General features: G+C 38.0%; 1 protein-coding gene across 1 annotated transcript in view; it reads left to right on the plus strand.

Moving 5' to 3' along the window:
• The window catches only part of LOC106936069 (N-terminal EF-hand calcium-binding protein 2-like), a 79,239-nt gene that overhangs the window by 22,815 nt on the left and 36,223 nt on the right, over nucleotides 1–20,201 (plus strand). Inside the window, exons 3-5 of the mRNA XM_015016855.1 lie at nucleotides 13,173–13,281; nucleotides 17,078–17,103; nucleotides 17,228–17,325. Coding sequence (XP_014872341.1) covers nucleotides 13,173–13,281; nucleotides 17,078–17,103; nucleotides 17,228–17,325 — 233 coding nt within the window. The remainder of the gene's footprint in view (nucleotides 1–13,172; nucleotides 13,282–17,077; nucleotides 17,104–17,227; nucleotides 17,326–20,201) is intronic.

Genomic DNA, 20,201 nt, shown 5'->3' on the forward strand with positions numbered 1-20,201 from the left:
ACTCCTCTAATAATAACATTATTATGTTCAGGGAGCAGATTGATGATGATTACACATCATTCCACTCTCCACTGAGACAGAAAATAGATAAGGGTGGCTGATGAACATTTACCGTGGCTCATCTCTTCATGCAGACAGACACAGAGCGACTTGCTCCCAACAGGGATCCATCTGTCGGCATTGACATGCAGACAGAATCGTATCCTTCTCATTAAGACAAATTATCGCACACATCCTTTTGCTTTTTTTAAAATTGTTATTAACAAACAGAGCAGCGATGCTATAAATAAAACAATTTAGGACACAATAGGCATTATTTGTCAAAAACCGGTGTAGATTGAGACGTAGAAATGATCTTAGCATAAGTTTCATGTAGGATCTATCAAATCTTCTCCATAGTAGCCGTTCTAGTGTACAACCAATTAGCTCTTGGAATACGTAGCGGCTCAAAAAAGTCACAATTTACATGCCATGGCCTATTTACTCAGTTCCAGGAGGAAAATGTTGGCGGGGGGCCGGCCCCCATGGTGTGCTGTTGTTTGTGTAGGTGCTCGGACCGTGTCCCAGGGTGCTGGGTTCCTGTCTGGCTGCCTATGGGTTCTGGAGGTGTGTCAGGTCGACTGTTGACTGCAAAACTAAACTGGGCTCTTAAGGGAATCCCTCCAGGTGGGTTGGGAATGTGCCCTCCCTCTCTTGTTTCTTCTATCTACCTCACTAAGCTCCTGCCTGCCCAGCATGTTGGGAGCTTTGCAGGGGTTTTTCTCCTGCTTGGTGCTGGGAAGCCTCGCTTCCAGGGCATTTGTATGACCACCACAGGGACTGGGTTACGGGCTTGACCTGTGCTTCAGTGTTAACTTACCTCTGTGTGGGGCATATGGCTGCTCTTGTGTCTGTCGGCCCACCGGGGCTTCCTGGTTGCCGATGATGATTGCTGAGTGATGCATCTCTCCTGCTAGGGTTGTCATGAAACTAAAATTTCAGACTCAGTATTGACTCTAAGAAAATTCTCAAGGCGATTTGTAATACCTCTGCAATACTTTTTGTAGGGGTGCATCAATAAATCGGTCCCTAATTTTGGAGATTGATGATTGGTCGATACTAAGGTCTAGAAATCAGCCACTGTGCTCTTTTGCTCTACCGTGACAGACTTGACTGATAGACCAGCCCATTATATTTACACATTTGTAATTAACAATAGTCAACCCACTGTTACTAATTCAGCAACTTTCTTGCTATATTTAGCAACATTTCAGAAAAAAAATCTGTATCGGCCAAAACCAGAATCCACAGGTCAGGAGATCATGATATTTTTGAAGTTACAGGGTTCTCTCTAGAAAAGAGCAAAAACTATTAATCACAACATAAAGGCAATATTTGAACACATAGTGTTAACCTATGTCATCCTTTACTGACCCTTTTAAATTGCTCAAACATCAGTATTACAGCATTAGCTTGTAGTGTTAGCTTGTCATCTTAGCTAGCACTGCTAGCATGTGACAGACTTTAGCATTTGTTGCATCTTAATGTTTTTTTTTTCAGCATTATATTCTGTTCAGCTGTACTGAGTTTGTTCGAGTTTGCTTTTCTTAGAAACTTATGAAGATTTCCTTTCCTAAATCCTTAAAAAGATGCTAACTTGAGCAACCTGTTGTATTTGCACAGCTACTTCAATAATACTTTTCAACCAGACCATGGGACAGGGTCAGCCATTCAAGCTTATTTTATTTAAGCTTGAGATGACACTAGAAGCCTTTATTCAACAGTAGGTGGACAAGAGTAAAGGCAGAAGCACATGCAGCAAATATTCCAGACCGGGGAATCGAACTAGTGACAACTGAGTTGAGGACTGTAGCCTAAATATGGGCCACACGCGTTACCACTGAGCCATGTGGTGCCCAGAACCATTCCAGCTTTTGACCTCCAAAAAGAAAGTAGAAATATTGTTCTTGTGTTTTTAGGGGTGATTTAAAAGTCTGTCGATAAGCACAGTTTTCAGAAATTTTCTTTTTAAACATGTTATATTTATTAAACGTCAAGGTTTCTTCATGCAGAACATGCAGCTGTCGGCACTTCAGTCTCTGTTGGCGGTTTTCTTTAGAGAGTCGATGACCCAGTTTAATGACCCAGAGTGTTGAAGCTTTATGCTCCTGTTGTCACATTACCTGGAGCCAGAGATTCCCCCTCTCCACCCCCGTCTAAAATGAGCCCGAATGGCTCGTCTTGCATTTAAATGTTTAATTGGACGTCTGTCCTTATGAAAGTTGTGGATCCAGTCAAGCACAGTCTGCTCAGGTGTTCCTGTAATGATGAATGCATTTGCATTAATGTTGACGTGGCTGACTGAGTGCAGCATCAGAAGAAACTAACTGGTTGTAATGTGTAGGTTTATTAAACCCTGTGTAAAATATTAACTCCCAGTATTTCAGGTGTGTGGTTTTGATGGATGTTGAGGATGAACAGAAACTGACAGCGCCATACATCCTCATCTGTCAGAAGGAACAGGTGTGTGGCAGTGATATATTCACACATCGCCACAAACATTTTTTTTTTGTCCTCTTAGCTGGAATACTTAAGCAGAACAATATAAGAATTTGTAAAAAAAAAAAGAAAGTTCTTGACAGAATTTAATAAAATTGGATTTATAGTGCCTAAGACAAAATTTTCTCATTTTGTCGTGTTTGAACTAAAAATAATGTTTTTCTACTAAGATTTTTTGTTCTAGATCAACACAAAGTAGTACGTAATTAGGACGTTTAAGGAACAAGGCACATGGCAAGTGTGACGCGTTTGTAATCATCCAGCTTTACTCTGATGCCCCTAAAGAAAATCAAGTTCAACCGATAACCTTTAAAAGTCACCACATAGTAAATCGTTAAGTTGTGTGTGTGATTTATTTTCAATATAAATAGAGTTATTATGTGAAGGCATTAAAGTTGCTACAGATCAATACTGAACAAACAGCATAATGAAGACAAAATAATGCAGCAAACAGGGCCACTAGACTATGGTTTGATCAAAGCAATCCAGGTCAGAAGACTTGGTAGGACATGGAAATTAATGACCACCAATGCTCTCCTTCCAGTGTTTCTCACCCTGAGTTTATGTGCAAAGATGAATGCTAAACACAAAGTCTGTTTCTGTGTGTGTGTGTGATTAATATTTAAATACATTTAAATATTACATTCTAAACAATAACTGAAAGTAGTTTTATATTCTGTATGGGTAAAAAGAAAACATGCCTTTAATCATATCTATTTTATTAATATTTTATTAATTCACTTAAAGTTCTTTGTCTATGTTGATTTGAATTATTGTTTTTTACTAAGTAAGATCAGATCAAAGTTCAAAACTGGTGCCATATTTTTCCAGTTTTTCATATTTTCCAGACTCACAGGAAAGAATCAACCACTGTTCAGCGACTGTTCATAAATGTTTAATTTTGATTCGCTAAACCATGACAGCTTTCTGTGCAGGTGTCATGACTTCAACAACATACATTTACTTCACTCCCATTTTTCTGCAGTGCCACTTCTAAATATGGAAGCCGTTCTTTTCCCCTAATGAATTATATATTCTCCATTCTCCTCATTCATGCTGCTGTTTCTGTGACTAGACTGTCAGGGGAGTTGGTGTGATTTAATGCGAGCTTCAAATTAACTCTTTTGTCAACAAGGACCAGATTAACTATATCTGAGTGCAGTTTTAGTGTCTTCTTAATCCAGCTAATGTAAAAAGAAGCCTAAGTGTTCCAACTTTTCCCTCCCATATGCCTTCAGGAAATAATTATTTTTCGTCAGACAAGTGGAGGGATCGAGATATTCAGAAACAAGCAGACGTACAACAAATGTGTTAGTTGATGACAGATGGAGAAAGTGATGGCTGTTTTCTGAGCCTGGAAACAGGGTCAGTTTCCCCCGATGAGTTGCCATGACAACTGATCAAGTAGCGCCCCCAAAATAATGATGTAAAGGAAAAAGGGAAGCAAGTAACTACAAGGAAGTACATTTGTCCTTTTGAAACTTACAAGCCCGAAACCAAAATGTGATATTTGCAGCAGAACAGTTTTTTTCTATAGCAATTACATCATTGTTGTGAAGAGTCAGTATTTCCAAAGAATAGATTATCGTTTCACAGCACCTTGGTATTAAGAAAAGCATTTCACTGTGGGTGAAAAGCCTTGGCAGCGAGTTTACTTTCTCTTTCTTTCGAACAATTTTCCCTCAGGAAAACGGATAACACCTTCTGACCTCCGAAAAGGGTACAATCTGCATTAAGAATGAAATCAGCTACTCTTGCAGAGCGTATAATTTCATGTTTACAGAGATGAATCGAACCTGAACCTCTTCTGGACTGATACGGTGCCATTAGGCAGCCTTGTAATGATGAGGTGCGTTCCTGGCATTTCCACCACCTGCAATTTGCTCCTCCACAGATGTGAGGTTATGCAGATCTGCCTTTTTCTGTGATTGGCTTAACAAAGAAGTTCTTAGGTGGGATTAATTTTGGGGCATTTTCAGACTGAAGACCCCTGATGAAACAAGTGGAGTATTTATGTACCTGATGGTAAAAATGAAAGAAAGAATAAGGGCCTCAATTTGCATAATGCGATTCAATGAATGAACAAATTACAAGATTTGATTTGAGTTGGGTGTATGCAAGTAAACTGAGCAAGTCTAGCAACTTTTCATGCTCTTTAAAGCATTTTTCTTTGAGTGCTTGTTTATTTTGCATATGCTAACATGCATGTTTGATTTACATTCTGTAAATCAGCATCGCAATACCGTTTTTGTCAAAACACATTTCTAATTAATTACTTCTGTTGTTGTATGCAGAAGTGAATAAGACAAAAACAGAAGAACGTTACATGTCAGTCACAGTTTGATACCCAACTAGTTTTCAGAAGATTGAAATGCCAGATTTTTGTGATATTTTTATGTTTCTAAACTGTCCAACCTTTAATTTGCAACTCAAAACAAATTATCTCTCAGGAAGAGCATTAAAATAAAAGCAAACAAAAAATGTTGCAGTGTACCTGGTTGCAGACTAATTAAAACTAATGTTTTGTTGGAATGTCTTTAGAATGAATTCAAATCTGCGTTGGAAAGGTTCTCCTTCATTTCTTTCATGCCAGCCTAATTAAAGAACTTAAACATGGGTTAGGCAGATATTAAAGCTGGTGCATCATAATAGTATTGCTTTGGAGAGCGGAGCTTTAGTTTATTTCGATTTGCATTATTTTACAGAGTCTTTTCACCAAAACAGACCCTTTCTTTCTCTGTATAAATAGTGACTTTCTATATATTCTTTGCCACTTCATCAAGGGANTTCCTAAATCCTTAAAAAGATGCTAACTTGAGCAACCTGTTGTATTTGCACAGCTACTTCAATAATACTTTTCAACCAGACCATGGGACAGGGTCAGCCATTCAAGCTTATTTTATTTAAGCTTGAGATGACACTAGAAGCCTTTATTCAACAGTAGGTGGACAAGAGTAAAGGCAGAAGCACATGCAGCAAATATTCCAGACCGGGGAATCGAACTAGTGACAACTGAGTTGAGGACTGTAGCCTAAATATGGGCCACACGCGTTACCACTGAGCCATGTGGTGCCCAGAACCATTCCAGCTTTTGACCTCCAAAAAGAAAGTAGAAATATTGTTCTTGTGTTTTTAGGGGTGATTTAAAAGTCTGTCGATAAGCACAGTTTTCAGAAATTTTCTTTTTAAACATGTTATATTTATTAAACGTCAAGGTTTCTTCATGCAGAACATGCAGCTGTCGGCACTTCAGTCTCTGTTGGCGGTTTTCTTTAGAGAGTCGATGACCCAGTTTAATGACCCAGAGTGTTGAAGCTTTATGCTCCTGTTGTCACATTACCTGGAGCCAGAGATTCCCCCTCTCCACCCCCGTCTAAAATGAGCCCGAATGGCTCGTCTTGCATTTAAATGTTTAATTGGACGTCTGTCCTTATGAAAGTTGTGGATCCAGTCAAGCACAGTCTGCTCAGGTGTTCCTGTAATGATGAATGCATTTGCATTAATGTTGACGTGGCTGACTGAGTGCAGCATCAGAAGAAACTAACTGGTTGTAATGTGTAGGTTTATTAAACCCTGTGTAAAATATTAACTCCCAGTATTTCAGGTGTGTGGTTTTGATGGATGTTGAGGATGAACAGAAACTGACAGCGCCATACATCCTCATCTGTCAGAAGGAACAGGTGTGTGGCAGTGATATATTCACACATCGCCACAAACATTTTTTTTTTGTCCTCTTAGCTGGAATACTTAAGCAGAACAATATAAGAATTTGTAAAAAAAAAAAGAAAGTTCTTGACAGAATTTAATAAAATTGGATTTATAGTGCCTAAGACAAAATTTTCTCATTTTGTCGTGTTTGAACTAAAAATAATGTTTTTCTACTAAGATTTTTTGTTCTAGATCAACACAAAGTAGTACGTAATTAGGACGTTTAAGGAACAAGGCACATGGCAAGTGTGACGCGTTTGTAATCATCCAGCTTTACTCTGATGCCCCTAAAGAAAATCAAGTTCAACCGATAACCTTTAAAAGTCACCACATAGTAAATCGTTAAGTTGTGTGTGTGATTTATTTTCAATATAAATAGAGTTATTATGTGAAGGCATTAAAGTTGCTACAGATCAATACTGAACAAACAGCATAATGAAGACAAAATAATGCAGCAAACAGGGCCACTAGACTATGGTTTGATCAAAGCAATCCAGGTCAGAAGACTTGGTAGGACATGGAAATTAATGACCACCAATGCTCTCCTTCCAGTGTTTCTCACCCTGAGTTTATGTGCAAAGATGAATACTAAACACAAAGTCTGTTTCTGTGTGTGTGTGTGATTAATATTTAAATACATTTAAATATTACATTCTAAACAATAACTGAAAGTAGTTTTATATTCTGTATGGGTAAAAAGAAAACATGCCTTTAATCATATCTATTTTATTAATATTTTATTAATTCACTTAAAGTTCTTTGTCTATGTTGATTTGAATTATTGTTTTTTACTAAGTAAGATCAGATCAAAGTTCAAAACTGGTGCCATATTTTTCCAGTTTTTCATATTTTCCAGACTCACAGGAAAGAATCAACCACTGTTCAGCGACTGTTCATAAATGTTTAATTTTGATTCGCTAAACCATGACAGCTTTCTGTGCAGGTGTCATGACTTCAACAACATACATTTACTTCACTCCCATTTTTCTGCAGTGCCACTTCTAAATATGGAAGCCGTTCTTTTCCCCTAATGAATTATATATTCTCCATTCTCCTCATTCATGCTGCTGTTTCTGTGACTAGACTGTCAGGGGAGTTGGTGTGATTTAATGCGAGCTTCAAATTAACTCTTTTGTCAACAAGGACCAGATTAACTATATCTGAGTGCAGTTTTAGTGTCTTCTTAATCCAGCTAATGTAAAAAGAAGCCTAAGTGTTCCAACTTTTCCCTCCCATATGCCTTCAGGAAATAATTATTTTTCGTCAGACAAGTGGAGGGATCGAGATATTCAGAAACAAGCAGACGTACAACAAATGTGTTAGTTGATGACAGATGGAGAAAGTGATGGCTGTTTTCTGAGCCTGGAAACAGGGTCAGTTTCCCCCGATGAGTTGCCATGACAACTGATCAAGTAGCGCCCCCAAAATAATGATGTAAAGGAAAAAGGGAAGCAAGTAACTACAAGGAAGTACATTTGTCCTTTTGAAACTTACAAGCCCGAAACCAAAATGTGATATTTGCAGCAGAACAGTTTTTTTCTATAGCAATTACATCATTGTTGTGAAGAGTCAGTATTTCCAAAGAATAGATTATCGTTTCACAGCACCTTGGTATTAAGAAAAGCATTTCACTGTGGGTGAAAAGCCTTGGCAGCGAGTTTACTTTCTCTTTCTTTCGAACAATTTTCCCTCAGGAAAACGGATAACACCTTCTGACCTCCGAAAAGGGTACAATCTGCATTAAGAATGAAATCAGCTACTCTTGCAGAGCGTATAATTTCATGTTTACAGAGATGAATCGAACCTGAACCTCTTCTGGACTGATACGGTGCCATTAGGCAGCCTTGTAATGATGAGGTGCGTTCCTGGCATTTCCACCACCTGCAATTTGCTCCTCCACAGATGTGAGGTTATGCAGATCTGCCTTTTTCTGTGATTGGCTTAACAAAGAAGTTCTTAGGTGGGATTAATTTTGGGGCATTTTCAGACTGAAGACCCCTGATGAAACAAGTGGAGTATTTATGTACCTGATGGTAAAAATGAAAGAAAGAATAAGGGCCTCAATTTGCATAATGCGATTCAATGAATGAACAAATTACAAGATTTGATTTGAGTTGGGTGTATGCAAGTAAACTGAGCAAGTCTAGCAACTTTTCATGCTCTTTAAAGCATTTTTCTTTGAGTGCTTGTTTATTTTGCATATGCTAACATGCATGTTTGATTTACATTCTGTAAATCAGCATCGCAATACCGTTTTTGTCAAAACACATTTCTAATTAATTACTTCTGTTGTTGTATGCAGAAGTGAATAAGACAAAAACAGAAGAACGTTACATGTCAGTCACAGTTTGATACCCAACTAGTTTTCAGAAGATTGAAATGCCAGATTTTTGTGATATTTTTATGTTTCTAAACTGTCCAACCTTTAATTTGCAACTCAAAACAAATTATCTCTCAGGAAGAGCATTAAAATAAAAGCAAACAAAAAATGTTGCAGTGTACCTGGTTGCAGACTAATTAAAACTAATGTTTTGTTGGAATGTCTTTAGAATGAATTCAAATCTGCGTTGGAAAGGTTCTCCTTCATTTCTTTCATGCCAGCCTAATTAAAGAACTTAAACATGGGTTAGGCAGATATTAAAGCTGGTGCATCATAATAGTATTGCTTTGGAGAGCGGAGCTTTAGTTTATTTCGATTTGCATTATTTTACAGAGTCTTTTCACCAAAACAGACCCTTTCTTTCTCTGTATAAATAGTGACTTTCTATATATTCTTTGCCACTTCATCAAGGGACCTTGCTGTTTTGTTTTTTTTGTTGTTGTGTTTTTTCAAGTCAGTCTTTGTTTTAAAAATGGCAGGCATCACCTTAAACTCTCATGCTACCAGAAATAAGTTGCTCTGGTAAATCTCTGCACTTGCCTTTGTGTAAAAAGCAAATTTGACAGAAATCTTTACGGTAACAATTGATTGTAGCATCAAAACACGTGGTGATTTTTGCAGCTGAGAAGTAAGTAATCAGCAGATTGATATCAAAGACCCTCAGTAGCTGCAGCTTCGCCTGCACTGCATCTCGCCTCCTCCCTGCTGCTTTATGGTACATTTGTGTGAGCGTGTCTTTTCCCTTTGCATTAAAACCATTTCCCCTGGTGGACCTTTTTGGACAATAAAAATAAAGATCGTTTCAGCAAACGATGCCAGTCTGCAGAGTCTCATTCGCTGGAGGCAGGATGCTATTGCATCACCTCCTCTGATGGTGGTGACTTGCGTGATTTCTGAGCAGAGTGCTTATCTGAGTTGTACATTATTTATGGTGGGGTTTGCGTGGCTGAATGCTGGCTGCAGCACCAGGACGTGGAGGAGAGGAAGCTGCAGAAATTATCCATGGATGTTGCTCAGCAGTAGCCCTTTGAAGCCTGGCTGTCCTATTAGGAGAATACAAAAAGAGAAACTCCCAACAGAGAACACGGAAGTTGCTCATTACATTTGTGTACAGCTGCTCTGACAAAAAGAGCTTGAAAATGCTAAGAAAGTGGGTCAGGAATCAGGGAAGATGTAGGTTTTGTTAGACATGTAATTGAGGAGTGTGTTATGCTTTTGTAAAATGAGGTTAGCATGGTGTGTTGATAGAGGAAAGTGGGGCTCAAAAATGGGTCATAGCTGCATTAAACACCAGTTTTTTTTTCTTTTTTTCATGGCTCAGAATGTGAAAACATGGTGGACATCAGCTGGACAGTTACAGTAGGCGTGATGCTGTGGAACCAAGAAGTGACATTTCAGAAGTCACGCCTTCTGTCATTTAAAGGTTACTCTGAGCAAACTAAAAGAAAACTGATTGTTTTAGTCTTATTAAGCATGCCACAACATTTTAGAGAAATACTCTGCTGTGTTGTAGTTTATGCTTGTATCTGAAATAAGATGAAAGAATAGAATGAGGAAAGATGAAGAGAGTTGTGATTTTGAGAGAGAAGAAAAGTCGAAGGACCTAAAAGAACCTCCCTGAAACTACAATCAGTTTATTTTTAGTACAGTCTGACCTGGAATCAGTTTTCCTCTAGTAATTAGCTCAGAGGTAAATGTGATTTTTTTATTTTATTTTATTGCATATATCTTTGCATTTCTGGTATCAGCTTTAGTTTTGTTGTCATATAGTAACGAGGTTACACTGCTTTTCGTTAACGACAGATAACTGGAGGGGTTTTGCTTGCCAAAACTGAAGATCACAGTGAAAACAAGTTTTAAAAGTGCAACTGAGAAAGTGCAGGGGGAATAGAGGAGGCAGACTTGAAGAGCAGCACGTATGAACTCCGTCCTTTGAAAAAGCTGCAGTCCCCTAGCCCTCGTGGTTTTTCTGTGCTCTGCAGCGGTTCCAGAGCTGCACCCAGTTAACCACACTTAACTATGATGGCAGAGTAAATTAATATTTGATATCAAGCTTTGTATGATGGAGAGGCAGACAGGCCAACAGGATAGCTGACACATGTAGACGATGACATGCTGCATAGCTGCCATAACTTAAAAACTAAATTCAAAAAGCAAAGGCACAGGTTAAGGAAGTTGTCAAATACTTAATGGACTGGGGCTGACTAAATTATATCTTTAATTTATGTCTTCAATTTTCAATTGTCTCTGAATTGTTTTGAATTTTTCTTACTTTGTAGTTTTGTTAATTTGCATTCCTTAGTTTCTTCTTCTTTGATTATATCAGCCTTGTTTCTGTTCAGTCTGGTTATTTTAGTTTATGTTTATTATTTAGTGTCATTTAGAATTTATTTAAGAGTTTAAAGTTTTGTGTCTCCTCCTCCCTCACACCTGCAACCCGTTAGCTAATCAGCCCCAGTCTGTTGTTGCATCATTCACTCTCCTAGCATTTATACACCTCCTACTCTCACTCCTTGCTGGAGTCTCATTTTCTACCCTGTTGCTCTCTGTGATCTCCTGGTTTGTAAGTTCTTATTGAAGTTTTTCATTAAACCTTCACCTCCTACCTGCTGCTTCATTTTCCACCTTCACTGCAAACATGACAGTCATTACTTTGAAATCAGAAAACAGAAGACGTGTATATTTTTTTCTGAATTTTCTTAAAAATGTTTAACATAATTGAAGAGTACAAAACAACAGATCCATTAATCAATAGAGCTATATAAAGTAGAAATAAATTATCAATGAAAAACAAATAGAAAGTTAAACAAAAAGAGGTTAAAAAATCTATGAAAATATGATATGGAACAGTAAAGAGTTAAAATTATTGCCAAATATAGTCATAATTTATTTTTAAATTTTAATCTGTTATCACAACAATTACTTTAGACTTTGCAATTTTGGGAAATAATTATTAGTTTAAATATAAAAATTACAGCATTTGGCTACACATTACTTCAGCGCTGTTGCACACAGGCTCGTTGTGAATCCCTTTTCAATATTAACTACTTTCAAGTCCCTCCTGCTGCATCTTTGTTTTCTGCATTGCTGTTTTTTTTGGGGGGGGGGCAAGGTGAGAAACTACTTTACCAGCCATAAAATGTAAATAGCTTTAAGCTATAATGTACTCTGTACTGCTTTTGAGGCATTGTAAAAATGGTGAAGGGTCGAGGATTCTTCTTAGAAAGAATAATCTTCTTAGAAAGATTCAGCTCAGTCCGCTAGGAAAGTTCAGCGCAGCAGATGGCAAGTTAATGAAATAACGTAACTTGCCATCAGCTGATGTTGCATGAAGGGATCAGACATTAAGTAATGTTTCCTGATCAGGCCGAGGCAGACAGGAGGAGACAATGGAGCAATCCTACTGCAGCTTAGACCGACTGTGAGGGATGCATGATCATAAAAATAGATATTTTAAAAGTCTACATTTGAAAATGCATATGAAAAAGCTGAAACATGGAAGTTTTCAATGTTCTTTGTTACAATTTGGAAAGAGTGTGAAACTAATACAGCAGGTAAAAGATCAATACCTGACAGTCTATAGGTCAATGGAAAAGTGTATTGATTTTGGTTTATATATTCAGCTAGAGAAAACTTCTCCTGCTGATCAGAAGAGAGATGAACCCTGGGACTTAATGAAAGAGGCAACACTTTCAGAGGCTGAAGCAGCAGCCATTCCACATTTTTAATTATTTATCCTTCAATACGAAAAAAAAAAAAAAACACAAATCTATTTTTGACTACGGTGGGAAGCTTTAAAGAAAACTGAAGCTACAAGAAAATGTGGTCAAGTTTTACTGTACACTGCATCTGGAAAGTAATTAAAGCCTTTTTCAGATTTTTTAAACTAATTTCTTTCCTCAATGTCACAAGCAAATACTGAGAACGAAGGTTTTTGTAGTTATGTCAACTACCAAGACCACTAGACCATTGTATGCATTTCCAAATTAAGTCTAATCAAATGACTTTACAGCAAATGGACTCCATTAAAGCCGTAGAAACATTTAAAGGACGATCAGTGAAAACTGTTCAAATTTGAACTTCATTGAATATGTAAATGTGATTTTTTTGGTTTTCTGTTTTGAATAAATTTGATAAACATTCAAAAACCTTTCTCCACATTGTCTTAGTTGGGTATTTGTGTGTAGAATTTTGAGGACAGAGATTAATTCAATACAATTTGGAATAAGGCTGTAGCATAACAAATTGGGGAAAAAGAGAAGCACTGCAAATACTTTCCATATGTACTATATATTTGCATAACTTCTTGGGAATTAACTGCTATATATCTTAACATGAAACTGATTATTCAGTTTTAATGCACTGGAATACATTTCATATAAAAATGAAGGTAGAAAAGTTATAAATGGGGGCACGCGAATACAAAAAACTGGCAAGGAATTCTTAAAATGTGCCAATCTGTCATAAAACTAACAACTATTAGATCTGTAAGATCTTCTTTCTCCAGACAATTTAAAAGCGATTTTGTTTTCCGTTTCTCCTGCAGATGATGGGAAGCTGTCTCTGGATGAGTTCCAGGCTTTCTTCTCTGATGGCACGTTGAACGAGGAGGAGCTGGAGAAACTGTTTCACACCATCGACTCTGATAACACCAGGTTAGCGTGCATACATGAACATGAAGCACGCACGGCTGCATGAAGTTATGCCACATACAGAACATTTAGAAATATGTGCATGTTTGTGTGCTCACTGCACCATGACTTTGCGTGTTGACAACAAATTACAGGCAGATTTGAAACCAAAGGGTATGTGCACAAAGTTGTTTTTCTGCTCTGCAGCTTCAGTTTGCCAATTGAGTTGCATGTTTAGGCAAGTGGGTGAGGGTAAGGATGTGGAGTAAAATGTAAAAGATTTAAAATAAAAAAAATAAAAAAACAACTTGAAATAATCTGTACAGCATTCTAGTTAGAAAGATACTGAATATGTCTTAAGACCTGTGAACAAATTCAAACCAGGTTTCATGTGGTGCAAAAATGAACATTTAGAAATTTTCTGAGGTTATTTGGCTGGAAAAAAACATGACTAAATGAGCAATGCTCAGTCGCACGTTTGTTAATCAGTTTTAGGATTACAAGTCTAAAACTGGAACACATTGAGCTGCTAAACCACATGGGTTGGTCTGCACAGCTTCCATTATTTTTAATGAAAGTATCATTTTCTTTTAATCAAACACATTAAACTCACTTTCATCATAACATCAAAGACCCAGCTTGTCAGCACAGCATTTACTTGTGTGTTAAAAGGTGCAACTAACATCTTGCTTCGTTTAGTCCAAAAGGATGCTTTAATTATTATAGACAGTTTTGGCAGTTTGTTGCTCTAGCACTAGCAGTGTGTATTGACACAATATTGAGGTGTGAAGACATCAGTATGTTGCTGCCAATAAATCTGGAGAGGTTTATAAGGCCTTTTTCACATGTGAAAACTAGTTAAGACCCTCTGCCCAACATACCGCACAATGCTCAAAGAAATTGGAGTAAAGCCCACAAGTTTTATGTTGGACTCAACAGGGCTTTGTGAGCCTGTCGGATGTTAAAGTTCGTTACTGGAAAATTAGAAAAAGTAAAGTATGACTTTTTCGGAAGAGTTTGAGGCACAACGAGTTTGGTTTGCAAAGCTGTGTTAGAGTGAATAACAAAAGTTCTGGAGCAATGGCATAGCTTATCATATACTAAGCTATATAATAATCAAAGTAGTTATTTTTGGTAAATGTGATGTTTAGTTAAAATAAGAGATAATATTGAAACAAACATTACAGTTCAGCTTTAAGTCACAGTGGTGTGTTCCTCTAGTCTCTTATCAGATATTGAAACTTGGGTCAAACTTGGTCATTTACAGGATGATTATCCCTAACACAGCACCAAGTAGACAACAAAAAGCCTAAGAAAAGACCCAATGTGTTGCAATGGCTCAAAGCCCACATCTCAGCCTGTTTGAGCCAGGTTTTGGTTCTGCTGGAGGTTTCTTCCTGTTAAAGGGAAGTTTTTCCTCTCCACTGTCGCTAGATGCTTACTCAATATGAAGGACTGCTGTAAAGTCGATGACAAAACGCAAGCGATTGTTTACTGTCACTACATGCTCATCCAGGAGGAGTGAATGCTGCAAGTCAATAACTCGATGCAATCCGCTGGATTTTAACTGATCTGAATAACAATCAGTACAGCGTAGGAGAAATCTTAGAGTTGAAATGTGAACGCAAAGGTTCAATCAACCTTTGCATTTTGGAGCCCGTCGTATGTACAATGCATTTGCTTACATCTGCTGAAATTCTAAGACCCTCTTGTATTTTATAGTTTTCATATGTTGAGTTGTAAAAACCTCAGCGATCCAGTCTCCTCCTCGCCTTTCTTTTCTCATTCTGTCTTCTTTGCCTTCATTATTCCATCCTCCAACACATTAACCTCCCTTGTACATTTTTTGATTTAATTGACTCTCATTAAATCAGTTCATTGACCCTTTATAATCAGCTCATCCATCCTCCAGTCAGGAGAGGTGTGCTGACACAGTGAGATCTGAATAATCAGAAACCTGACTGTTAATTTACACGAGCTCAAGATCCTGCAGAGCTTTGAATAAAATGAAACCAAGCAGAACAAAAGCTGACCTGTTAGCATTGTTGGAGGGCTGAAGCCGGTCCCCGTTTATAAATCCTCCTGCAGGCTTGGCCTTCTGACAGATCTTATCCATCTTTAAATCTGTGCAGTAAGTGGACCATGTGATTGCTGCCATCACCTATGGATGTTGGTCATCCAGCCTCTTGGAGATGGTCTCACTTCATAAGCCTTCTCGCCACAGTGGATGCAGGGCCGAGAAGTTCGAAAGTAACGTCATGTAGCTACAGATAAGGTTATTGATTGAGCTGAGTGGAAGCAGAAGCCAGGATTTTGTTTCCTGTTTGAAGCAGGAAGTTGATGGATGGAGGAAGAGGGACGAAGCAGGCAGAGACTGAGCGATACTCGCACCACACTCGTTTTCCTCCCACCACCCTTCAACTTGATCACCTTTTCAATCCATTCTCAGAGCTTCCTGTCTCTGTTTCTGTCATCCTTTTGGAGCTTTCATTCTGCTGTCACTCTGTCCGACACTGCGTTCCCCGTATTATCCTCCTCCTCCTCTTCTCCATGTGTCACTCACTCCTGCCTCCAGTCCTTTCTGCCCTCAGATCTTCATTGCACATCAGTCAGTCTGCACATGGTGACGATTTTATGTTAGAAATCTCAGGTAAGTTAGTTTTGGGTCACCAAAGTTTTCTTGTAAATGCCACTGGATGATTCTGCTATTTGTCTGAAATAATTAAATTTTTTCAACATTGGTTCTGTTTTCTGTGTCTGTATTTTATTTTTTACATTAAAGGAGCCCTGAAAAAGTTGGCATCACATTAGAACTTGACAAATAATTTAAGACTTTTCTGAAAATCTTAACGGCTAAAATGTAAGGCCTATTTAAAGTCTGTGACTGCTGCTATAAGAATAAACTGAAAGAAGATAAAAGGCAGCCTTCTGATATTCTGATGCTGATCCGAAGTTTTAATACTTTTGCAGTGCAGTAATTTACAGATCGTTTTTCTGTTTTTGATCAATGAAAAGTGAAATTAAATCGGTTCTTTCTGGTCATCAGCAGCTAGCTGGGCCTAGCAATGACCCCTTAAAGAAACTTTGTCATGATGCTTACATCTTTTTTTAAAAAGCCAAGTTTAATTCTCCTGTTGACTTCACTGTGATCGGCTCAGATGAGATCAATCCAAGGATCTCGCCAAACCACATAGTCAATTACAGTGGTAATGGCTGTGCAAAAAAGATTTATCTTTTACAGTATGAACTACGAGAAAATGTGAAACTCTCAATTTCAATAATAATTTAACCTTTTCAAGGAGTGTAAAAATTGCATTTTGTGCTCTCTGGAGTGACCTGTCCACCCTGCCTCTGTCCTGCTGACCTCTGGAGGTAGGCACCAGCGCCCCTGGGAACCCCACCAGGGATGACCGTGTAGGATTATTGATGAATGGATGAATTGATGAATGGCTCTCTGGATTTTATATTGATGTGGAAGTTTGCAGCTCGTTCAGCCCAAATTTAAATGGAGATATTCAGGACAAAGACACCAATCCTTATGCGAGATGATTTGCCACACAATCCTCCTCCTGTCACTCGGAGAAATTCTAGTTTGCAGCAGCAAAACATTTACAGCCAAGTCAGGTTCCACCCATTGAGCTGAGTTATGACTGTATATCTCAGACTACCATCAGGACATTCTTGAATTTTCTCTCCTTCCATTCCTACTCTTTATTTTCTATAGATATATGCAAGACTGCATGATAAAAACCTGTCCTTTGTTTCTGACCCTGCTCCTCTTTATCCTTTCCTTTCTTCCCATTTTCCTCACCTTCCAAAGTAATGTAGACACGAAGGAACTCTGTGGTAAGTAATCTGCATATTCTCATATTTCAAATGTTTCATTTAAAATTCATTCTTAAAATTGCCCCTGATGAGTGGTTAGTGTGTCCCTCTAAATGCTTTGTAAATGTTTGTATGTGCAAAACAGACTACTTTGCCAAGCACATGGGAGACTATGAAGGAGTTCTGGCCTCACTGGAAACGCTGAACCTTTCCATCCTCAGAGCAATGGATTTCACCAAAAGGGTAGGAATGAGGAATGACTGGAATCTGTTTATCTGAGGGTTGATATTTTCCACATGAACTCCTTATGACACAGTTTCACAGTATACTCTCTCTACCTCCTAAAACCTTTTATATATCATCAAACCATTAAATGGTACAGGTAAAAATTAGCTCATAGTGAGGCAGTTTTTCACGATATGCATATTGCACTAACGGTAAATTTGCAATATATTGTGCAGGCCTAGCAAAGATTTGAAATCTGGATGTTTTTGTAGTAGATTAGTTGGAAATTTAAAATGTTTATCTTGGACATATATTGATTTAATATGCTCATTTAATATAGTTTTATTTTGTGATGTGAAAAAAATGCAACTCTAATCTTACTCTTTATATTCATCTAGCCTTGTGCTTGTGATGTTTCAAATACTGATTTTATTTTTGCTTCTGAATTTCTAACACAATTTGCGCAAAGCACAAAACATGTGCACACCACATTTGTGAAAATTATGATTTGAAATTGTTGCACAAACGTGTCACGCAGGGATAATGGGCAATTTAAGATGCAAGCTTGCAGTCGACCTTTGAGCAGAATTGTCTTTGTTGTCTTTACTTTTAAACACAATGTTCTCTCTGTTACTTTGAGTCCAACTGCAGATATTTCAAATGCCTCCAGCAGAAACTAACATTTCCCTCTGCATCTAATAAACTCGAGTCCGTGACAACCTTTGCCTGGCTGAGCAGAAGCGACGCGTCCATAGGCGGCTCCAACGACATACGGCGTAATGCATACAGAGCGCGTTCCCACAGTGTGAAAGTAACGATGTGTGTTTTCTGGCTGGAATCTAATTCTCTCGTTGTTCAAGCTGCTGTAGAAATAATGGCACGTCAAGTTTCTGCTGCAGTGGTTTAGCTTGTGAGTAGCAGCTGGAGAGCAGCAATGTGCCATCCCAGTGTTCCCCCAATAAGCTAAATATAGCAGCTGCTCCACAGCCACACCTCCTTCATTCACATGTGGAGTATTTGTGTGCATATCTTTATCCTGCAGCTCTGTCTTTATCTGTCTTTTAGCTGCAGGCCACTCAGCAGCACTCAGACGCACTACGGCGGACACACTGATCCTTTCACACACAGCCCTCACCTAGTTTCTCTCTAATGAACACCCTTTGTTTAATCTATCAGTCCAGTGTCTGTCTTGTTCTTCTACTGTATCACTCATGCTCTTTTCTTTTCTTCTTCTGAAGCTCATTCGTACTATGCATCCCTCAATCTCCTTCTCGTACCCAGAGTCTCATTATGGGCATGTTAGTGAATTGCAGATGAGGCTTCTTGTTTTCCCCACAGCCACATCATTGCGTCATATTTGTCATTCCTGCCAGTAAATGATTGATTTTGTTTTGGTGCATTCTGTAATGGAGGAACTGCAGATGGTTTATCTGCACACATTGGAGTTTTCCTCCTTGACCAGCTAGACTGGTCATATTACCAAAACCTTCTTTGAGTCTTTATTTGTTAGGGCTCATTATGTTCTCCACTCATATTTAATGAATGAAATTAACATAAAGAATTTATACCTGCTGATTTGAGCAAGATCCAATGCCAATTGGCCAGAGTTAAGTCGTGACGATGCGTTCAAACAGACTGGAAAGTGCCTTAATGGATTAACGATACCATTTTTTAATGCATTTCTCTTGGCCTGCCTTCTAAATGACTCACCAGCCTAAAATAAACAGTCGGAAGATTTAGAAGTAATGGATTCAGGTTTTCTCCCTCTTGCTTTAACTTTACATCGGTGCAGCAGCACATGCTTTCAGTTGAACTCAGTTGAGCAGAGAAAGGTCTGAAACTTGGACACTGGCTGTGAGGGAGATGAATTTACAGCTTCTCGTTCAGGTTGTCATTAGCCAAGCTCCAGACCTTGTCTAAGCCAGGACTTCAGTCTGGTTCAGCAAATTCTTAGTTTTAGCTTGGCATAATAATTTTTTTTTTATTTTATTGAGGGGTGTATTTTCTATCCTCTCAACCACCAGACGGTTGAGGCAGATGGTCGTCCATTTGACGAAAATATTTCAGGCAATCTGTTGGTTTTCTTAAATAACTTTTACTTATTTTCTTTTTATGATCCACTGAAACTGTGTGCTTGGGGATTGCTTTATGGGGTCAACTTTTTACCTCAGGCCAGCAAATATAGAAAGGGTGCTCTGTTCACATGAGTCTGAACTTACTGCCCAAATAGAAAAGCACAAGCTTGGTAAAAAAAACAAACAAAAAAAAACAGCCCCTTGTTCTGTAAGCAGAGGGTCTGAACCCTCACAGTTGTAATTTGTGACAGGACTGACATTATTTTTTTTTTCTCTTAGCTTGATGCTCTGTCAGTAAATTGAAATACATTTTCAGTGCTGCAGTCTGTTAATGTGAACTCGGTAAACACAGAACACTATAAAAACTGATCTATTAGTTTGCCCTTTGAGCTTTAATTCACACTATGGTTCTTCTTTGTAAACAAATGGAAAGGCACCTTGTTTACTGAAGAATTTCCAGTAAAAACTACATTTTTCTTGTTTTAAACTCATGCTAATTATTTTTTTTTTAATGTGTCCTGCTGCCCTGAAAGCAGCACAGCTTCATCATCATGGAGGTTTTAGAATAAGGAAATTGCCATTTAACTTGTTCACTTCAGATTTCAGTGGTTTTCTTATTGTAGGTGTTATGAAAAAGTTCAAGTACCTAAATAATTACTGAACAACAGAGCAAAGAGCGACGTATTCACCTTCTGCACTTTGCCAAGCGACGCAGCTTAAATGCCCCTTTTTTTTTTTTTTTTTTTTTTTTTTTTTTTCTTTTTCTATACTATTTCCCCCTTTTTTTTTTAAAAAAAAAAAAAATTTTTTTTCTTTCAC

Source organism: Poecilia latipinna, unplaced genomic scaffold (genome assembly GCF_001443285.1).
Source record: "Poecilia latipinna isolate Pla-1442-1.1 unplaced genomic scaffold, P_latipinna-1.0 Scaffold2072, whole genome shotgun sequence".
NCBI lineage: Eukaryota > Metazoa > Chordata > Actinopteri > Cyprinodontiformes > Poeciliidae > Poecilia > Poecilia latipinna.